The sequence below is a fragment of the Dunckerocampus dactyliophorus genome, chromosome 11 (assembly GCF_027744805.1).
Source record: "Dunckerocampus dactyliophorus isolate RoL2022-P2 chromosome 11, RoL_Ddac_1.1, whole genome shotgun sequence".
Lineage (NCBI taxonomy): Eukaryota > Metazoa > Chordata > Actinopteri > Syngnathiformes > Syngnathidae > Dunckerocampus > Dunckerocampus dactyliophorus.
Genome location: NC_072829.1, coordinates 27570248 through 27593134, shown reverse-complemented (window position 1 = coordinate 27593134; position 22887 = coordinate 27570248). Strand labels below are relative to the sequence as shown.

The 22887-nt window shown below is 40.4% G+C and overlaps 1 protein-coding gene across 2 annotated transcripts in view; it reads left to right on the top strand.

The window, feature by feature from the left end:
- The first annotated feature begins 492 nt into the window (after nucleotides 1–492).
- The window catches only part of LOC129189430 (protein diaphanous homolog 1-like), a 103473-nt gene continuing 81078 nt past the window's right edge, over nucleotides 493–22887 (top strand). The window contains exons 1-12 of one of the 2 annotated variants that reach the window (XM_054791034.1): nucleotides 493–1283; nucleotides 13016–13042; nucleotides 13671–13835; nucleotides 14042–14143; nucleotides 17402–17532; nucleotides 17640–17723; nucleotides 17807–17870; nucleotides 18116–18255; nucleotides 18400–18505; nucleotides 18861–18971; nucleotides 19138–19256; nucleotides 19974–20090. In XM_054791034.1, coding sequence (XP_054647009.1) covers nucleotides 1185–1283; nucleotides 13016–13042; nucleotides 13671–13835; nucleotides 14042–14143; nucleotides 17402–17532; nucleotides 17640–17723; nucleotides 17807–17870; nucleotides 18116–18255; nucleotides 18400–18505; nucleotides 18861–18971; nucleotides 19138–19256; nucleotides 19974–20090 — 1265 coding nt within the window. In that variant the 5' untranslated portion in view covers nucleotides 493–1184. The remainder of the gene's footprint in view (nucleotides 1284–13015; nucleotides 13043–13670; nucleotides 13836–14041; nucleotides 14144–17401; nucleotides 17533–17639; nucleotides 17724–17806; nucleotides 17871–18115; nucleotides 18256–18399; nucleotides 18506–18860; nucleotides 18972–19137; nucleotides 19257–19973; nucleotides 20091–22887) is intronic. The other variant, XM_054791036.1, reaches the window with a different exon arrangement.

Genomic DNA, 22887 nt, shown 5'->3' with positions numbered 1-22887 from the left:
CACGTGTATCATTTAGCAAGGTGGTAAGAGAAATGTTCCTGCATGCTTTGACTGGGGAAAAAGTACTGCCATCTGGTGGACAATTGTAAAACTTAAAAAAAATTAAAATCTTATCAAGGATTGTGTTTATGTTTACATAAATGCAGCTTCAAAAATTGCGTTTTCAGTGGTTTTCAAATTAAAATTTGTAGTCATTAAAAACAAATGTGTCTCTTTAGGCAAATTTAAGGAACGGATGTTGTAAAATGTTTTTAAAATGTCAATTTAAAAAATTTTACCTACTGTATATTCATTTAACAAAATAAGAATGACCTGAAAATCATTTTAAGAGGAATGACCCCAGGATCTCTTTAGGGTGAATAATTTTGTTATTTTTTTATTGTAACTGTATAAATGGCTTGTGCAGTGTACGAGCCATTTGGGTGCCAGGGTGAAGCTCGTCCACGATGCTCGTTCACGCCGCAGACGAGGAAGCAGATCTGAGTTCAGGTGTAGTTGTCTCGTGCTGACTCCGCCCCCCCTCCCCGCCGCTCTGGGCTTGACTGTCATCACAGGCGAAGGACAGGAAGACTGTCGGCTGCTAAGGCTGTGTCTTTATTGCTGTCATGTCGGAGTTTAAAAGTTGACTAACCCCGTAGCAGACATGGAAGCTCAAGTGGAAGCCTCAGTGGTGGCAGGGCAACTTTAAGGAAGCCCCTTCGTCGTGTGAAACAAAGTGTGGCGGTGCCCGAGAGGACATTTTACAAAGTAGACAAAGTAGCTTTAGCTAAAGCTAATGCTAGCTGTGTTTGTGGGTTAAAATTTATTTCGTAACTAAAGTTTGTTTTTCATGTGGAAACGCATTCAGCGAGTTTCTATTTTCTAAGTAGTTGAAAGAGCATTTTTCTGTTTGTTCCCTGACGTCGACCCAGTCCGCTTTGAATTTCCCTCCTTCTGGAAGACAGACAGGCGGCTTAGAGACGAGTCCACTCGGCGAGGTTGGCTCTCTACCAGATCATTAGCAACTCGGTGCTAATTGTGGCTAGTTAGCCTGGGTTACCAGCACAGGCCCCTCTGGGTCAATATTATTATTAATAGTTGACCTTTATTGAGTCCGTTACTTTCTTTGAGGATTTTTTTTTGTCTTCATCCACGCTAAGTCTGTTTTGACTCCCGGTTGAAGGAAACGGATTAACTTTGCAACTATGGATCCTCACCCGGGATATGCCGCCTCGGCTCCTGGTACCAAAAAGGACAAGAAGTCAAAGAAGGGTTATGAAGATGGAGACAGCAAAAAGAAATTTGTGAGTATCCACTTATTGTTTTGGGTTCCCGGTCTGCTCTCCAGCGTTGCTTATTGCTTTAAATTCTTGTCGCGTTTCAAGTTCTTGCTACAAAGCAACAAAGCGTTAAACCTACGATTACTTTCATGTGTAAAAGTTACCACCAGCTGTATGTGTACACTGTGTGTACACTGTGTTGTCACCATATTTCTTTCTAGTATCTCACTTGAGGAAGTGTCAAACTAAAGGGAAGTACCTGCCCCTCTTGCACCCAAAGTGCCTCAACGCATACAAAATTCATATATGGACAGTTTTCGACACTACAAGGGATGCTGTTGTCCCTCCACTTGAGAGATAAGATTGAAAACCTTTAATTACGGCATAATCAGTGGCCTGTATAAGCAAAAGTTTTGTTTGAGGCGGACCAAAGGACTTGAGTGGAGGCACAGCAGCTTGAGAAAAATCAAGAAAAGCATCCTTTCAGACTTGCAGAGCAAACTTTAGTTATTTCAGTAGCAAAATGAGTCTGTGTGCCACACTTTGAAAACCCCCACTTCTAAATGGTAAGGTGTGGCATTATCCCCATTGATTTTTTTTTTTTTTTTTTGCTCAGAATGAGCATTACGCCATGTGGAGTCAGCGTGTGATTCACTGGAGGAATTTATACTGTAGAAACATGGCAGCTCTGATGGCGATCAGCAGCCAAGGCTCACTTCTGTTGCATAACTCCTTAGTCATGACTAGCAACAGGTGAAAAGTGATAGCACGCACAAACACACACACACACACACACACACTGATAATCAGTAACCATGGAGGAGCCACAGAGGACACATGGTCACCAAGTAGTACACATGTTTCACTTAGGGAATAGTTTAATAATTTTAGCTATATATATGGAAGTCCTCAGGCATAAAACTCAAAACCATTCATTCATTCTGTAGCGACCGCTGACGGGGACGAGCCAAAAGAAAATGACAAATATTTTAAAAAATGCCAATACTTGCATGCTTTCGACAGAAGTATGAGTAAATATGAGTCACAGACAGGAAGCAGTTGTGCTGCGATAACATTGAGTACACTGGTCTGCATGGGTACAGCGCTCTCCATAGATTTGAGGTTTGTCTTTGACGCCAGTAGACTGCTAACTCCGACATTTGAACCTGTTTTGGTCATTCTTTTTGAAATATGCAACACGCAGACAAACATCAAAGTTCAGACAGCGATTAAGGGATGTAGACTAGGACTGGGAAGGTCAGGGTACCTCACGATACGATGCGATTTGCAATACGGTTACAATCTCAATCCGGTGATAGGGTGAAACAAAAACAAAAAGATACATTTCATAAGTTATAATTTGCAGCATAATTTAAGCAGAGTGCAAACAGCTGTTATGCAAAAGCAAAGGCACTGTTTCAGTGCAACATGAATGTAAACAGCATCAAATCCATTAAGTAGAAACAAAATTTAAACAGATATGCCTGAACATTTGTTAAAACATGTGAATAAAAATATCAGCTGCTCCTTTTTGTAACATTTATTTCCATAGCTTATTTCAACCAAATCAAACGTAATGATCTTGTTTTGCCAGAACATTCACACAGGGGGTATACAGCAAAGCGAGTTTACTGGGTTAGCCAGGTGTGTTGAGTGGAAAGCCAGGCTTGCCTGTTCCTCGAAGGTTGCTCTCTTTTAAACTCCAGCTTTCATCTTAAAGGGATAGTTTGGATTTTTGGACATGGAGTTATGTGACATCCCCATAAGCAGTGTAGTGCATCAACTGACTTACCGCCCACTTGGTCCTGTGAGCCCAGTTCTGGTCGGATTTCGGTGATAAACGTAGTTCCGGTTAGTTATTTGGGCTACTTAAGTAAAGAGTTCGGCTTTGTCAAAACAATATGCGCTTGAAAGAGTAATACATTTGCATGACTGAAATGCAAATGTAATAAAACATCAGACCTCACAAATCGGTCGGCTTTACTTTTTCTTCCGCTGATCATTGTTGTGTATGTGATTAAGATGGCTGTGACGCTCGCATCGGATGCATCTTCATACACAGCCACCTTCCACCAGTACGAGCATGGAGTTTGTTTTTCAGAGAGAAAATTGTGCGTCACTGTTTGTGTGTGCTAACATGAATTAACTTGAGGTTGTGGACTGAACCAATATACACATTAGCACTCAATAACATCATCAAATCTTACATTTATGCATGCCCACATTATCAGCATGTGGGACCAAATATGAGGAAAAAGGAAAGAAAAACAGTACAGTCTGTCTGTGCAGCGTGGCAGAAAGTTAGATGTTGCGTTCAAGGACCATCCCAAAAGTGGGACAGATCGCCGCTCGCAGCAAACAGCATAAACATGCAATAACTGTGGAATTTTCAACTATATTGTTTTTTGAATAAAAAAAAGGCCCATATTTACAAAATTGGTATCCTTTTACGTAAAATTTAACGTAGTTGTTTATAAATGATTATTTTAATAAAAAATATTGCTCCTGAAAGTTTCCCGCGGCCCGGTGCCAGGGGACCCCACTTTAAGAGCACGCTTGGGGATATGATGTGCTCTTTTATGCATTTGAAAATACTGTAAGAATGCCACTTTTATACAGTTGGCCTCTTCATTTTATAATGTAAGATTAATGTCTACATCCAAAAATGTACGTATTGAAATGTATCGTTTATACACTGTATCAAATTGTATCGAATCGTTCTGTTTTTAAAATATATCATTTTTGTAAGCCGTGTATTTAGATGCATTTGTTTGAATTTGAGTCATTCCGATTCTTCGATTCTGGTTCCTTACGATTCTTGATTCCGATTCTTTTCAGGGTTAGGGTCATAAAAGTTTGCATGGTTTAAGTGATTGTGGGAGAATCGGGATGTTTGTCCCGGTTCCCACTGATGCCCAGCCCTATTTACATCCCTAGTAGTTTTCTTAGAAGTAATGTTAAACTATCGCCCCGTCTTGTTCTTGTGAACCCAATATCTTGTGTCGTGATTGTAACACTCCTATTAAGAACACAGCTGCACTCACGTCGTGTAATAATATGAAAAGACGCATGTCAAATTGTACGCTAACTGGAAACTGAGGCGTACATTTTCAGCGTTAACAGAAAAACACGCTAGCCAGGGCGTATGCGAACTGAGGTTCCACTGTATTTTGTGTCGTGTAGTGTTGGTGACGTAATCGCTGGGAAGAGACCCGAGAGTGATCTCTTGATTGAACAACAAAAGCAATTGAATAGAAAAATGAACATTTCTCTTTCTATGCAGTTTTCATGTACGTGATAGAAGAGCTTCCTGGGAGTCATTCATTCATTAAATCCAAAGGTCCAAACTTGTGTTAATGTGCTGACATTTGAGGTAATTAACTTAATTAAATTAAATTAGCTAGAATCAAGCAGCAGGAGTATGTGCTATTAATGATTTATATTTTTCAGTTGCATTGGAGTCATTCATATAATCAAATCGTGAAAGTTGGTGAGTGAGTTAAGAGTTAACACAACCTGTAAACACGGGTGTGCAGCTGTGATGGTCTTTATGAGCTTACAGACACTTAGAAGTCAAACACGGTACATGTTGGTGTATTTGACTGGTCAAGTTACTTCCGAATATTGCCATTCTCTGCACCGATTTTCTCCGCCTATGTGTTCTCTGTCAATAAATGATCATTCCATGTGATTGATGACTGTACAAACCTAAAAAGCAGACTTTGCTTGAACCCAAACATGACCTCTTCTTCACATTATCAAGTGTCTTGTGTCCTCAGTGATAGACTTTACACTAAACAGTCAGCTGTGATTTGTTTTTTTTCCTTGCTTGAGAGACGCTGTCTTGACACAGTATGTTTACATTCTCAACAGTCCTGAATGCCACATGTCAGACTGACGGGGTTCCTTGCAGCAATCATTTGTACATAATATACTGCATATGTTACATATGTGTTTCTTGAATATTGAATATATATATGTATATATATATATATAGGTGTGGGCAATAAACGGAAAATTTACCGTTACCAAAATTTACCACAATAACCGACGTCATTTTGTCCATGTCGGTAAAAGTATTTTTTGTCTGTTTTGACTGTATGTGCTGGTATGCTATGTTCATTCCCTTTTAAGACGAGCGTGTGTAGTCACTCCACCCATCCAGCCTGAACAAGAAGGGGAACAGACGATGAGGGAATGGCTGATGGTTCAAATGAAGAAGCGGCTGTACGGTGCTAGCATTTCACTCGCATATGCGCCTAGAAATAGACTGTGCGAGTAGAAAAAACAAAAAGGGAGCACACGTGCGATTACGTTTTTCAGCCCTTTCATTCGCATTTTGCTCCTGAAATAAGTCCATACAAAGTGAATCAAAGTAGAGTAACATTTTGGCGCATCTGTATATATATCTCCAAGTCTCCTACAACTTTTCTTGGTTCACGTCGGCAACTTGCGTTGACACGTGATGACACCTCAGCCATACAAACTGCACTCATTGACGGAGCTAACTCGCTATGTTATCAGTTGGATACTGTAACACTGCAGGAAAGATGACTGCTCTCTGTGACGTGCTATACTGCTTTCCCACTCATGTGCTAAAACTTTATCAGTTTGTATACATTGTAACGCCGCTCCGAATGATACTAAAAGCTAATAACACAAATTGATTTTAAATGTATGGCTTTTTAAGCCGTTTAAAAAAACAAAAAACATGTACATCATGTGCAATTATGCAATCTTGACAATTCACAAAAAACACAAACGAAAATAAAAACATTATAAAAGCGTCTCTATAGGAAACCATGTTTAGTTTGCAGTTGGTAGCAGTTTTGAAGGATTCCAAGCTCTATAGATGGTCACATGGCTACAAGAACATGTGAAATTCTCTTTTCATTGTGTAAATGATCATTTTGATGATGGTTATCTATCCAGTTTCTAAAGCCAACATGACACACACATATAGGCAAATAACATGAGAATGGAATGTCTGGAATTGAAGAGAATTGTTAGACGAAAAGCAGTTAATTTGCACTTCCTGCAATTATTTTCAGATGGCAAACATATATATCGTGATGGGGGATTTATCGTGCATTTATCGTTGTCAAGGTAAAACCGCCCAAGTTATGGTGATATTGACTTGAGCTCATATTGCCCAGCCCTTTTTATGTATTTAATTGAAGGAACTTTACCATTTACAATGTTTCTATACCAAAGGTGCATTAGTATTAGAGAACAACCAAAAATGCTGTATATACTATGTGTACAAGTACCTGCTATGTTGTGTTGTGGTTAGTTTCAACAATAAGTGCACCCGCTATCAAGCATAAAATCGTGCCTTTTGTGCAACAGTGCATCCACTTCCTGGGGGAATCACCTCAGCAAAGGCCTAATTTAACATAATGACTCAACAAGTCTGAGTGAGGTAGAGTTGTACTTTCTACAAATACCACAGCGCACACACACCTTTCTTGTGTCTCAGTCAAGTGTACCCTGATATGAACAGTTATTTTACTGAGCCCAGAATTGAGAGGCTTGGGCAAGCTGAAAGTGCTCCTGTGTTAGCAGCTTAACAATACAAGCACCCCAAAACATACTTAGTGTCTAATTTCTACTCCCTCTTATGACTTTATTACCTGCAGAATAGGGTACATATCATGCATCATCATTAGTGTGAGTTATTAGCCTGTCAAGGATGCAGCATCATCTACAGTATGTGTACTCTTTATAGAACAGATACACGTTGAACAGCCTTTTATGTTTTAATTAGGCTTGGCTTGTTCCTGCATTTTTCTTCAACAAAGATGCTATGGAGTATGCATGTGTTGAGATGCAAAATGCTTGTGTCTACAAGAGCCTATGTCTTTCTGGTTGTCCTTGCTCTCTTGTTATGATTATTATACTTATGGCTTGCCATCAAAACACTAGATGTGTGACTAATAGGCGTGTAACAATACGTGTATCTGTATAGAACCGTTTAATACACTTGCGTACCGAACCGTGACCCCGTGTTGAAAAGTATGCATTTTTATATTTATTATATCAATTTCTGATGGTGCTCTGTGCTGAAAGCACATTTGGGCCGCAGGTCTTGAGTTTGACAAGTGCTGTAGTGTGTACCTGTTGGTGTTTTGTTTAAGGGGTATTGAGTTTGACACGTGATGTAGTGTGTACCTGTTGGTGTTTTGTTTAAGGAGTATTGAGTTTGACACGTGCTGTAGTGTGTACCTGTTGGTGTTTTGTTTAAGGAGTATTGAGTTTGACACGTGCTGTAGTGTGTACCTGTTGGTGTTTTGTTTAAGGGGTAAAAGTCACAACGTGGTAGATGTGATCTTAAGATTTGTACATCTTGCAACTAGCTGTAAACTCAACACACTTGTTGGGTCCCTATGGATGCATATGGAAATAAATGTTCAGTGCTTCTATTTTAATGTAGACTTTGGCTAACAACCATTTGGTTTGCTCCAGTGCCTGTTGTGACTGAGCTGAGTTGTGTAATGAATGTGCTGTGCTAGTGGCCAGTTTGTTGAGGCAGGTACACAGAGGAATGCAGAGTCACTACAAAAGTCAAATATCACGCACAGATTGGACTCGCCCCGTTTATCCTTTCAGTCACTTACATAATATCCTGTTTTATCTTCTTCTGTAAATGTAGATTAAAACCTCCTTTTGAATCCTGAGTTTAGCAAGTCCACATAAATGTGGAGGCTCTACCACCATACCTGTTGTAAAGAACCCTCCCCCACCTCTCAACAGCTTCCAGTTTTCATCCATTTAGTTCATTTTTTGTTGGTAGCATACGCAAATGAAATATTTGAGATGTGTTTTTATTTTTCTCTTCAGCTAAAGCTCCTTAGAAACTTGCAAATACACATTTTAAATTGTCGTTTTATCTCAGATTATTGATAATTGCGTTCTCATTTGTTTATACTCAAGGACTTACAACTCAGTTTTGAACAACATGAAATATGCACTGCTCAAAAAAATAAAGGGAACACTAAAATAACACATCCTAGATCTGAAATATTCTTATTAAATACTTTGTTCTTCACATAGTTGAATGTGCTGACAACAAAATCACACAACATGGAAATTATTATTATTATTATTATTATTATTATTATTGGGAGTGTCTTGCTGTCCACCTGTTGTCAATGTCATTTGCACAACAGCATGTGAAATTGATTGTCAGTCTGTGTTGCTTCCCAAGTGGACAGTTTGATTTCACAGCAGTGTGATTGACATTGTGATTGATGAAGTAATCCCTTTATTTTAGCAGCATATTAGGTTGCAATCTAGATTTGGAGCTTTGAGGGTGGATGGGGCACTTTTGCAGAACATCGACACAAACGTGCATGTGTGCAGCGTAGCCAAGTGAGAGAATGACTAATGCGATCTTTCCTTGCCTGTTATTTACAATAACACAAATCACAATGTATAACATAAATCAATAGACTCCAAAATAATCCAAAAAGTAATATTCATGGCACACTCATTAAAAAAAAAGCTATCACAGTCATATAATCAGACAAGAAGTCATATAATCAATACGGTTGCATGTCATGCATGACGCATAGAGCAGAGGAGAATTGTAAATGTAGATAGAATCGGGCTATTTAGCTTGTTTAATGAAAGCACAAGGTGTTCTCTACCCTGTTCTGCTGTTGTGCTCTGTAACTACAGTATATAGAAAATACAATTAACATGACCTGGCGCACCGCAGATATTATGGTAGGGAAACACTGTCATGTATAGCACACATTCGGCGTATGAAGCATTGTTAAAGTTTGACATTTGACAGTGCATGTTGGAGAGAGGCCAGTAGACTGTTAGCGCCGTGAACACTTGGCATGGATGAATGTTTTTGATACTCGTATGCACACCTTGAATCGAGAATTCCCCTAACTAGACGTTGAAGAGTTCCGTTGCTGATTTGTTTACTTTTGTTTGAGGAATAATCAAAGCACATACTATACATTCACATATTTTTTGTGAAGGCTTAAATATACTACTTGTTTATGCTCGTAGTGTTGGAGAATACTTAAGGGCATACTCTTATGTGGACAAGTCGACACACACACAAGCACACTCCCCCACACAGTATGTTTTTGAGCGCTGTGTCAGGAAGTTGAGCAAAAATAGCGAACAGGATACATTCATATTCTTCCTCATTATTGCATATGCTTATCTCCCCCTCCTGCCCATCCACTGTGCAAGGCGGCGCTGGCAGCTGGCTAGTAAATATGCTTACAGCCTCTCTCAAGACTTTGGAGGTCAAAATTCTTCTGGATGACGAGGTCTGGATAATGTTGAAAACGTAGTACAAAGTTTTATCACTTGACCCAGGACATTCCAGCGTGAAGAGGGATCACACTGCTTAACAGTATTACCTTGAGTCAGCAATTGCTGCTGTTTTGTTCCCTCCCACTGCGTGAGGTTATGTTTTCACACATAAACCTTGTCTCGTGTTATTTTTGTATGTTGGGACCTGGTTTCAGAAATTGTGGGCCGTCCTTGAGTTGTGTGGTAGTCAATTAGTTTGTAGTGGTGGCTTTGGCGGAGCGCTGCGTTCTTCTGAGTGCTCATAGCACAAAATCAATGTCAATGCTGACTATAAGGTATTCATCATTCAACAACTACACCAGCTTTGGGGGCGGGACAGACTCACACAAACACACACACGCAGATTCAAAATCAAGACATGACATTTAATCACTGTGATCGCTCGTTTGCACACAGATGGAAAATTGTAAACTCTTGTCAGGCAGAAATGACATGCTGTTGTGTAAATAGCACGAATAAGATAAGGCTAAAGCACATTGTAAATACCTGTTCTATGTGAAAGGTAGCCTTAAATTACTGTTACTCTGATCTGGCTCTAAAGTACATAGCAAAATAAATAATTTGACCTTCTTGAGGTATGGGGGGTGTTGATGGGGAGACGCCCAGGGTGTTATCCCTCCTTGACTCCAAATTACACTTTTCTTCACCTATAAAATACGACACCACCACCACCGGCTCACGTGTGGTACCAGTAGTGATTTCAGAGAACATATTGTATAAAAAATGCCTAGGTATTCTTTACAATTACGAGTTCAGTTGAATGAGATTTGATCGAAACAGGTACATGCACAGTCTGAGAATCTATTAACAATCAGCAGTCATAGCTGAGTAGGAAAAGGGCGGGATATACCGTAGTACGTTGGAACGCTAGCGCCCCTATTGCAATACCTAACCATGACAGCACCTTTTAATATAATGATTATACAGTATATATGATTATATATGATGATATAATGAATTAAAAAATGTACATTCTCTTACTAGGCAGACTTTTCCTGGGGAGGGTGGTGGCGAACGAGGTGGCTGTGCTTGTCTGTCCTGCCGCCCGTGTGTTCTGTTTTTGTGCCTGTTATATACTGCAAAGTCCTTATGCAGCCAAGGAGAGCCCACACTTTTAGTTGTAACCATGCTGGAGCATCTTTCCATTTAACTTGACTGCTGAAGTCCGCCATGGTGCTGTTGTTTGCGTTTTCTTCTTCTGTGACTTCCGCCCAATTTTCTGCCACTATTGCGACATAAAAAAATAGTAACTCGATTTACTGAGGATGAATATATTTTAATAATAATTTAAAAAAAACCCTTCCAGAGAGTATTGATAATCCAAGAAAAGGTTAAATATTGTGATATTTCGGTACATGAATATTTTGTCACACCCCTAATGCCTTACTATTCATGCACACATTCAACTGGATTGATTGATCCTACTCATATAAAACGCTCTTCACTGTCTGACACCCATGTCGTGTATGGGGAGAGATCTTATATCGGATTATAGCTCGGTCATTCTCTGTGATTGTCCTCAGTCGTCCCATGACAGATTACAGCTAATCTGTAGTATGTAGCAACACCAAGCCTTTCAGGCATTGTCCCACTTGCTATGAACGGATCACAACTTCAAAGAATCATTCAACCCCCTTTTCTCTGCTCACTCCCTGTTACTGTTTTGATGTCATTGATTCCCAGTGTGTAACAATAAGAAAAGTAAATGAACACTAAGAGAAAGTCTTTTAACTAGAGTTTTGGCAATAAAGATGTTTATACAATCATGTCGCTGAGACTGGTTGTGTGTTGCGACAGTGTGTCAAAGGCAGTCATCTAGGACTGTTGTCATCAGGCTTGCAAGCAAAGCCCCCCTTTTAATAGTTACAGAATCACCAGTGAGTATACTGAAATACACTTGGAGCCAGCAAAGCAGCTTTCAGAGGAAATACAAGCCATTACTTGATTTGTTGTACATCACTTTGCGTGCATCAACAGTCAGATTTCAGGATCTGAATCTAAATATATGGATATATAGGTGTAATCAAAGTGTTTCATCAAATTTTGAGGTAAAACATTCCCATGAAAATGGAATTAAAACAGCCTTTTAGATGTCATTTCCTGCTGTTGAGTTTAGCTTGGGTGTGCCTGCCCAAACACAGTTTCCCTCCATGTGATGCAATTCACCTCACTATGTAACCATGGCAACATTGTAAGCAAAAAAAGATCACAGTCGCCTATAGTTACACTCAAAATGATTCAACTGTCATCGTAGATTGTGTTTATTTTCAAAATGTACAAGCTTTCAATAGATAGCCAGTTTGTAATATTAGATGTGTTGAATGTTAATGTTTTGTTAGTTAATGGCAACTTTATAATCTTCTAAACTAGAATGCTTATAATAAAATAATTAGGAGTGTATTCCACGTCATAGTTTGTGGCATAGTTTGTGGTCAGCATCTCCTTTTAAGCAGTTCTTGAGACAGTTGGGTGGGTGGGGTGCGCGCTAATTTAACTTTAAACAAAGCCCTGCTCGGGAATAAATTCTTCAGTGTGAATAAAAGGTTTTCTTTCTGTCATAATAGTCATCCACTGCCTTACACAACTTTTCAAAAATTAGTGCGTCGTCTTTGTTTGACTTTTAGGGTCCTTTCCAATCATAGTCAAATTGTATTAAATATAAAATGCCTTTGGTCCACATAGTTTTTTTGTAAAGGTTTAACTGCCAAGTCCCTGTTTGTAGCACATTTGGAGGCCAGTTACTGACAACAAAAGCAAAAAATACGGGCATATTTGATATCTAAGCTGTTAAGGATCTAGTGAGATGTATTGTGCTTACAGTTTGAAGGCAGTGCTGACGTCAGTGGGTCTATTGGTGAACGCTTGTGCGTGTAGCCTGGCACCTCGTGGCCAAAATATGCAATTACACCAAGTGTAGCTGGCCCCGCCTTTACTTTATAGCACATTTCTAAGTCATACGCAATATTTTTAGGTTCCCAACACCGACGCGCGAGTCCCTCCTAAAACTGCTGTTTATTATTTTTTTATTATATAAATATTTCACAATTATTTTATATTCTATATATTTCACAACTTTCTTGAGTTTTTGAGGACTTTAACATGCATGACAGCTCACCAAAATTTGCAAGCACGTCAGGTTTGTGATATTTCAGGAGTCCCGAACACGAACTCCCAAAACTCACTCAGTAGTGTCCTCTTTAAAAATTAGATCCAACCATTAATTTCACAGAACGTCACAAAATCTGGTGGCGACGTTCTTACCATTTCTGTCCTTGTCATCACTGATTTCTGATCTAATTGAGACTTTGTCTTTTCCTTCTCTGCACACCTTTTTTGCCACCATGGCCACTTCCTGCCTAATTTTTCTTATTCTTAATGCCAATCTTGTCCCCCTTTTACCCATTTTTCCTCTGTAGACACTGAAACGTCTGATTCCAGATGAGGTAGGTTTTGTTACTGCTTGACAATGTAACCTGTGCTTGCCTCTTGTTGTCTGTGATTAAACAAACTCACATTTTTGTAGCACCCTGTGTGTACGTGTACGTGTTGTAGTACCCTAGCCACTGTTTGTTACAAATCTAATCCACCCTAACTACAGTTCTGCACTTGTTTTGCATGTTTTTGTAGATGTTTGCACCAAAGGAAAGACTCACGGTTCCCCCAGTGTGCTTCAGGGCTATACAACAATTTTATTTTTCCATTTGGTAATCAGCGATATAAACACTCACCGGAGCACCGGAGGGAAATTAGCTGCTCCGTTGTTAAATAATGATTTCTCTGCACTTGCATGTCTTATCAACACATGTTGCCTTTGTTTGGCCGTTTGTTGTGACAAATGTTTGAATCCCTAATCAGTCTTTTTAAAAAATGTTCTATTGTTGTAGAAAATTTGCTAAAAAAAGTATATTTCTATCTTATTTCTAAATATTAATTGATCAGTGACCTCATTATTGGTTGTCTGACTACAAGTTGATTAGGGATTGCCAGCTGCCTCTTTTGTGGTCTTATCCTTAGCATACATATTGGCATGTTTTCGTTCTAATGAACTTGCCATGTTGCCTGCACATCCAGCTGGAGCGATTAACCAGCATAAGGATAAAAAAGGACAAGGATAAGCAGAGCCATGTCCCAAGTCAGCGTCATTCGGCCGCCGCCAGTTATGAAGTCAACGCTGCTAGTGCCACTCTACACGACCATACGGACGAATACATCCTCGAACTCTTCGAACAGATGATGGTGAGCATGTCTTGAGATGATGTTGAAGTGTATGAAAGCAGTATTTTGGGTTGGACCAATTCAGATCATTAATGAAAGACCCTAGTGTGTTTCAGTGCCTTCCTTATTTCCAGTGTAAAATGACCCACCAGACTGTTGTGATGCAATTATAGAGGTTTTTTTTCATCACTAAACGTCTAAATGCTGTCAATCCTGTTTGCATTCAGGTGGACATGAACCTGAATGAGGAGAAGCAGCAGCCTCTCAGAGAAAAAGACATTGCAATTAAGCGTGAAATGGTCTCCCAGTACCTCCACACTTCAAAAGCGGTCAGTATCAAAATGAATTTTTATGGAATGAAGTGAAACAGGACTCTTTTAAGGTTTACACTTTGACAATGAACTTAGAGCCTATGTCTAACAATCACAAATGTGATACCACCTTTTACAGTTCAGCAACCATTTTTTCATTGCAGTACATCTACTAAATGGCACTACTACAGAGATGATTGTTTGATAGACTTTAGAGTAGTGAGTGTACAGCTTGTATAGCAGTACAGCTTTATTATCCACAGACAATGTTTCACCACACATCCATGAATGCATTTTCTTTCATTGTCCAAATAGCTGGCAACGCAAGTGAGCACTGGAGGTGTGCGGATACAACTTTTTCACTTCCGACCTGTTACCGATACCGATATTGCAGCCATGAATATTATCCGATACCAATATCAATCCAATATCATCATGAATCATACATACCTTTATTACTTATTTTGTTGTGTGGAATATTAGAAAAGGCTTGAAAAGTGATATTACTCAGAGAACAACAATCAGCAACAGTAGGTATGAGCATGTGTGGTATAGTTTTATCCACAATGTAGTGGTGGCTAGGCATAATATAGCAAGGTTTGAGGTGCTCAGTTAAGCTTGTACTTGGAAACTTGTGCATGGCAAGTGTTGCACTCAGCTGCAACGTCGTTTTCGGACTTTTAACTAACAATGCATACGGCCGACATAACTCCTACTCCATGCTTAACACGTTAGCACACGGTGTTGTTGGGATCACGTGGGCTCTATCCGGCCACTGCTTGATAGACGTGCTGGGGTGGAGTCTGGAATCGACTTCTTGTATTGACGTGCCAATGTCAGAGATTTTAGATGCAAGCCGATATAAACCGATTTTATAAACCGTTTTTTTTTTTTGTTGTTGATATCAGCCCGATATCTATATTGGATCGGGACACCCCTAGTGATTACCAAGATAACTGTGCCCTGGAAGATGATTCCAGTAACAACCTGTGCATGTCCAAGAGGATTAAGGCAGTGCCAGATAACAATGGTGCTCTGACTTTGGACACAGTTTGGGCATGTTCACTGTGAGGTGTACAGACTTGGATTGCCAGCTATTTAGACAATAACGGCTGTGTGTTAAGTTCCATGGATAGTAAATGTACACTGTCTACTTGAAGCTTTATCTAAGTTTCATTTCTCTAGTGTTGTCCTTGGAGTCAGGTCAGGTCACACCCGTAGCATTTCTGCCGTTGGGGCACTGAGATGTCCTTCTCCAGGTTTCCTTATCCTGCGCCATTCTCATGCATATTTCCACCGGCTTCTCCACCCATATAGATTTGAGTCTGTCCCCCCTCCCTCCCCTACCAACTCACCACTCTTCACCCCCACAACCCCATCCCAGCCATCCTCTACCCCCCTCTCCATAACTGATGATCAGGTGAGAAGTCAGCTGAAAAAGATCAAGGCAAGGAAGGCCCCGGGACCAGACGGCATCAGCCCTAGAATCCTCAAGGACTGTGCTGACCAGCTCTGTGGAGTTCTCAGGCACTTGTTCAATCTCAGCCTGAGCCTGGAGAAAGTCCCGGCCCTGTGGAAGACCTCCTGTGTTGTCCTGTGATACCAAAGACACCGCGTCCCAAGGAGCCTAACCACTTCAGGCCTGTTGCCTTGACCTCTCACCTGATGAAGACCATGGAGAGGATTATCCTGCAGCACCTGCGACCCCTGGTGGGAACTCAGCTGGACTCCCTGCAGTTTGCTTACCGGCCTTGGATCGGAGTGGACGACGCAGTGATCTACCTGCTGCACAGATCACTGCTACACCTGGAGGACAGCGGGAGCGCTGTGAGAGTCCTGTTTTTTGACTTCTCCAGTGCCTTAACACCATCCAGCTGTCACTACTCAGAGTGAAGATGGAGAGTGTGGGAGTGGACCAACAACTGACTGCATGGGTTATAGACTACCTCACCAATAGACCACAGTATGTGAGGCTCCGTCACTGTGTATCTGACATGGTACTCTGCAGCACAGGTGCCCCTCAGGGTACGGTGCTCTCCCCTTTCCTCTTCACCCTCTACACTCTGGACTTCACACACAACTCCACACAGTGTCACATCCAGAAGTTCTCCGATGACACAGCCATTGTGGGTTGTGTTTCAGAGGGGAATGATCTGGAATACAGGACGGTCATCAGGGACTTTGTCAGCTGGAGTGAGCTTAACCAGCTGCAACTCAACACCAGCAAGACAAAGGAGATGATCATTAACTTCCAGAGGAAAACATCCCATTTCACACCGGTGAACATCCAGGGAGCGGACATAGAGTTGGTTGACAGCTACAAATTCCTGGGTGTTCACCTTAACAACAAACTGGACTGGTCCGTCAACACCCACGCCCTCTACAAGAAGGGCCAGAGTCGCCTCCACCTGCTGAGGAGACTGAGGTCCTTTGGTGTGTGCAGGACTCTTTTACGGACCTTTTATGACTCTGTGGTGGCCTCAGCCATCTTCTATGCTGTGGGCTGCTGGAGAGGGGGCAGCACGGACAGGGACAGGAGCAGGATCAATAGGCTGATCAGGAGAGCGAGCTCTGTCCTGGACGGTCCTCTGGACTCCGTGGAGGAAGTGGGGGACAGAAGGATGTTGGCTAAGCTGACATCCATCATGGACAACACCAATCACCCGCTACATGATACTGTTGTTTCCCTGGGCAGCTCCTTCAGCAGCAGACTGTTACACCCACGGTGTAAGAAGGAGAGGTTCCGCAGGTCCTTCATACCGACCGCTGTCAGACTCTATAACACCTGCACCACCTGAACCATGTTATAGTCAATATGCATTTCTTTACACTGTACTCTTTACTTGCGTATCTTGCTTGCTGCTGTAACAAGTAAATTTCCCCGCTGTGGGATAAATAAAGTACATATACAATACAATACAAATACATATCCTCACATCATCCACCCAATTCCTCCTTGGTCTTCCTTGAGCTCACCGCCCATCCACTCGACCATGCATTACCGTGTGCGCTAGTGTGCCTGGCCGTCGAGTGACATGTCCCAACCACTGCAGCTTCCTTCTCTTCATTGTGTCCAGCATAATACAGATTATGAACCACTGCTGGTCCTTTGAGTAGATATTCTAAAATAGTTGCTGAAATGTGAGGGCTGAGCCCAAGTTTTGTGAAATACTCTCTGTGTTATTTACAAGGTGACAATCGATAGCAATAGCACAATGACTGTTACCTTGAAGCAGACGCTGCTCACCACCTGTGTTTGTTGTATTTATTCATCAGGGTCAAGACCAGAAGGAGAGCTCGAAGTCGGCCGTGATGTATATCCAGGAGTTGAGATCAGACTACCGGGACTCACAGCTTCTGAGCTGCCTGGAATCTCTACGGGTCTCACTCAGTAACAACCCAGTCAGGTGATGCATCTAGATGTCTTTTATACTGTAATGATAATAATTGGGTAAATACTGTACACACCAACAATAACACATAAAATAAAATCAGTTGGTCTTTTATTTTCTAGCTGGGTGCAGAATTTTGGGGACGAAGGCCTGGCCCTGTTGCTCAATCTGCTAAGAAGACTGCAAGAGGAGAAAGACGATTACTCGTAAGGCCCTCAAATCACTTATTATTCACAATTTCTTATTTAAGCAATGCATTTATTCTTAATATTGATCACCGTCCTTCTAGAATGATGGGAGTTAAATGTCAACATGAGATCATTCGCTGTCTAAAATCCTTCATGAACAACAAGGTAAGAAGACCATGTTATCAAAAGCATTTTTTTTTTATCCTAGTTGTTGTGTAGTAATTCGGCCGCTAGAGGGAGTGATTCATCTGTTCAACAAATGAACAAAAGGATATTGATTTTCCTCAGTAAATATTGACTATTAATCTGCTACCCTGTGACTGTGATCAGTGAGTATAACATTGTAAAGTTTTCCCTGCTTTTACATAACTTTGTCATTCCCTTTTTTCCTCCTTCTGCTGTCCCTTTAGTGTGGTTTAAAGTCCATGCTGGAGTCGGACGAGGGTATTCCTTTGCTGGTCAGAGCCATCAACCCGAGAGTGCCTCATATGATGGTGGATGCTGTCAAGATACTTTCTGCCATCTCCATATTGGAGCACCCAGAGAATCTGTAAGCAGTTTGCGTCAGTGGAGACTGATGGAATGAAGCCATCCTATTCCAACACATTCCCTTCAGATATTCAGTTTAGGGTCTTAGTATGCAAAGTGTATGAATGTAAGACAACACTTACGATGCATGTTTATTTTTCTGCAGTCATGAGCGTGTTCTAGAAGCCATCACAGAAGAGGCAGAGAAGCGGGACATTGAGAGGTTCCAACCTCTTCTGGCTGGCATGAAAAATCACAACATTGCCCTTAAGGTACACGCTAGATCAACGCGGTGTCCAAACTTTTTCCACCGATTGAGTCACATGCTGAAAAATAAAAGAATGCAAGGGCCACTTTGATATTTTGTCAACCAACACATAGAAGTTATATATATATTTCAAGAAAAAACTGCTCAGCTTTGAAAAACTCTAGGTCTATAGCATAACTTTCTCTGCAACTTTTTTTTCCCAAAATTACAACATTATTCAGAAATAACATCCTTTTTTCTTGAATAATTCAGCATTACAATACCAAAATGACGTTATTTCTCCTCAAATTACATTATTCGCGTAAAATCATAATTTGGCATTTTCTTAACACTTTATCTCACTGTATTATTTTTTTTAGGGTGGTTGCATGCAGCTAATCAATGCATTGATCAGTCGCGGAGAGGAGTTGGACTTCAGGATCCATATTCGCTCTGAGCTTCTAAGATTAGGACTCAGAGACTGCCTAAAGGTACAGAAAATACTCTATCACGGTGACTCATATTTTCCTGACCACACTCAACCTTGATGCATTTATTTGTTTTGTCGGCCAAAGTGTTTGTATGCGTTGAAAACAACATATATATAAAAACAGCACGTTTTGATTTGCACAGTTCTGCTAATCTGTGTCTTTGCAGGAGGTGCGGACAATCGAAAATGAGGAGCTGAGGGTGCAGCTCTTGGTTTTTGATGAGCAGACTGAGGATGACTCAGAGGACCTTAAAGCGCGCCTCGATGACATACGCATTGAGATGGAATATCCTTCAAGTGGACATGGTGTCCTTGTGTAGAAAATGCTCAGGCCTGCTGTTGACTTTCGTTACACTAGGAAGATCATTCATTAGCTGCATTCAAAGAGTTCTTTTTAAATCACCTTGACTGTTCTCTTCATGGACAGATGCTTGATTATAAGGCTCATACTTGCAGCTTTAGGGAATTGGTGGGCAGTTTTACATTCGAACATGAGTCACGGGCATTTGGCATCCCACAGCCATGTGTTAGTCATGTGGCAATGCAAGCATTGTCATTGCCTCATTATAAGTCTAAACTGTACTGCTCCACCTTGCTTTGACCTAAAAACTCACTGACATGTTCTAACTAGTACAATATGCTAATACTTAGAACTGTAGAGGTCATTACCTTGACCCATGAATCATTTCAAAAGGATTGTGTCCTTAAGACTGCAAATGATGTTGTATCACACATTTGCAACAAAAACATCATGCTTTATGGACATTTTTCTGGGACTGTGTTTGATAGAAGGGATTTTACGTTTTCTGAAAACATTTTACTAGCTCCTTTTTAAGTAACTTTTGATCCTGACTTGCAGTTACAAATTTCAACACCAGGTGTCTCAGTGGTGCAATATTGTATCTGACCGATGGGTCGCTAATATTATCAAAAGTACCGTATGAAGTTGTATTTCACTCTACACATTCAGTTGTGTTGTGTCCCTTAACTGTATTTGCTTTACTGATGTGAGGGAAGTGTTTGATATTTTAGTCAACATTGTGAAGGACTCCAAAGCTGAAAGCCACTTCCTGTCCCTGATGCAACACCTCCTGCTGATCCGCAATGATTATGTGGCCAGGTAGTGCACGCACTTATCTCACCCTTGTCTCACTCATCAGTCACAAGCACATTGGATGACATGTTTACATGTCACCGTACTACTGTGCATATTGTGTTCTATTTAGCAGGGTAGTTTTCACTTAAAGCCAGATGGGTGTCAGGTGGTCTGACACACAACTCGGGAGCAGTGTCTTGTGTGGTATTGACCTCGGTGATTGCTGTGAAATAAAAAAGGAACATCACAGCAGGACTGACAGTTCATATAACTGCAGCATCTCCTAGCCACCTGCGGCCACACATTTCTGTTTTTTTTTTTTTTTTTTTTTTTTTTTTTTTTTTTTTTACACTGCTATTCTGTCACTGTTTTGTTCAAATATTGTTCAAAATGCCAAACCCAGAAAGCTGTTCATTTATTATTACCAAGTCAAGTGACTTGGGGAAATTTGGGGAAATTCAAATATAAATATTTATTTCCTGACTTCTAATAATCCCTATAAGGAAATGTACTTCAAATGTACATCAAATTCAAGAATCAGGCAACAAGGAGGAGGCAGGGCGAGAACATATTTTATGCAACATTTTTAGACTTTTATAGTTGTCCCTCGTTACATCGCGGTTCAAAACATAATACATGATTGTTGTTTTGTGGTTGACTATGGCCTGTTATTAGTAAAAAAAAAACAAAAAAAAAACAATTTTTTCGACAAGTCACGTTTAATATTCTGGTCAAAAGGTGTCAGTAATGTTACATTACCTCACATTACATTACCTTAAGTTGCAGTCTGACAAGACAGAGTGAAAACAAGTTCTCCTCCCATTCTGTGTGGAAGTGGTACCTTTTTGGCTTCTTTCTTTGCCCTTCTCCCCCACTCAGTTTCAAACCCTTTTCTTAAGGTTAGAATAAATCAATTGGAGGCTAAGTAGTTAGCTCGGTAGATTGCTATGGTTAAAGCGGCACCCAGTGTCCAGTGTCACTTCAGAGATCCCGGAGCCTGCGCATAAGTGGTCCGCTAGGGGGGTGTAAACAAAGCTAGCCGTAGCGAGCATAGATGATATGCGATCAACCCGAGATACTACAACAACAATAATTAACTTTCCCAATGCTAACCTGAGTCTTATTGTTGCTTGTCATGACTGCTATATTAGGTAATACAAGTATAAAGGTGACTATAGGGCTGTTATTTCATGTATACAGTGCTTTAATAATGTAAAAAAATGTTTTTAGAAGGTCAAACAGTTTTTTATGCTGTAAGTACAAAAATATTCAATTTATTAATATTCACAGAAATTCACTTATCACGGTTGGCTCTAGAACTAATTACCTGTGATAAATGAGCCTCGCCACCTCGCACTTGGAATTTTGCGGCTTCAGTCTTATCATGCTTTTTCCAAGAAATATGAATTGGCTGAATACGGCCTATTATGACTATAAAAAAAAAAAAAACGCATAGTGAAGCAAACTTTTACAGAATTTTTTGCCTAAATTGACCATTTTCAATAATATAAATGGCCGAATGAAGTAAAGTACAAATATTAGAAGATGCACTTGAAGGTGCTGTGAATGATATGTAGTATTCTGCAATGATCACTAAGTGTCAGTGAAAGAGACACTCAAGCGCTAGATTTGATCGCTGGAGAAACAGGCTTTTATTGCAGGTTGGATTCATAACAAGCACAATAATTCCTATTAAAAACATGGGCTGCCAAAATCTATGCTAAAACTCAACTCTGAACCCCTCAGTCCCTGTCCGCCTGCTACTCTGCACTCCTAAAGCACCTGTAGCAACACACGAGCACAAGTATTGTTTGTGTCTTATTTTCTGTCATTACGTCTACGATATTGACTAATACGACTGTAAAGGTGACTATCAGGGTGTTTCGTGTATAGAGGGCTCTAATGTTCAAAACCATCTTTAGAAGGTCTTTAACAGGTTTTCACTGCTCTAACTACGAACATATTTCAGCTATAAATTAGTGAAATAAAGGCGGGATTACTGTCTACTCTACCTTCGGTCATCACAACCAATAAAATATATGAAAAGTAATAATATAATAAACACATAGCGCCAAAAATGTGTTGTATTATTCCTAATGGCTATTCATATGTTTGTATTGTAGTGCTTAACCACCTTTTAATGAGGACTTCACAGTCACTCAGTACATATTACACATGCAAATATTTACACAAGTGCATTGGGAAATAATGAATGCATAGCCACAGACTCAAATGAAAATACAGAGTGACAGTTTTGTTTTGCTAGTCAGTGATGACAATGCTTTTAAAAAAATTGAGAAAAAGAAATAACAAAACATTGCCCACACCTCTTAATATGCTTCTCTCTGTCTTTCCGCTCGTTCCTTCCATCAATTTGATGTTTGTTTTCTCAGGCCTCATTCCAAATGTATGAAATTACATGCCAGCTCCGTTTTAATAGGAATGAGTGCCATCAGCTCTTATCTGCCGCAAAATGCTAATGCCGCTCCACTGTTTCTTTCAAAGCATTTTCTGTGAAAACAGAAGGGAAGCGGGGGTGGATTGGCGGGAGCAAGAGATAATTATTGAATGACACGACAGGTGGAGAATTATATGGACTTGTCTTGCGCATCTGTGAACATATGTTGCCTTTTTAATCGTGGCTCCAAAAAAGTGTTTGTTTACACAAAAAAACATCATATTTTGCAGGCAGGCATGCTTTTGTTTTAACTTTGTTGTTGTGCTTGTTCTGGGGGTAGTAGAGGATTAGAGCTGTATGTGTTCATTCCCATCAATTACAGTGTCATGTAAATCTCTCTATCCTGGTAGAGTGCATCACTTG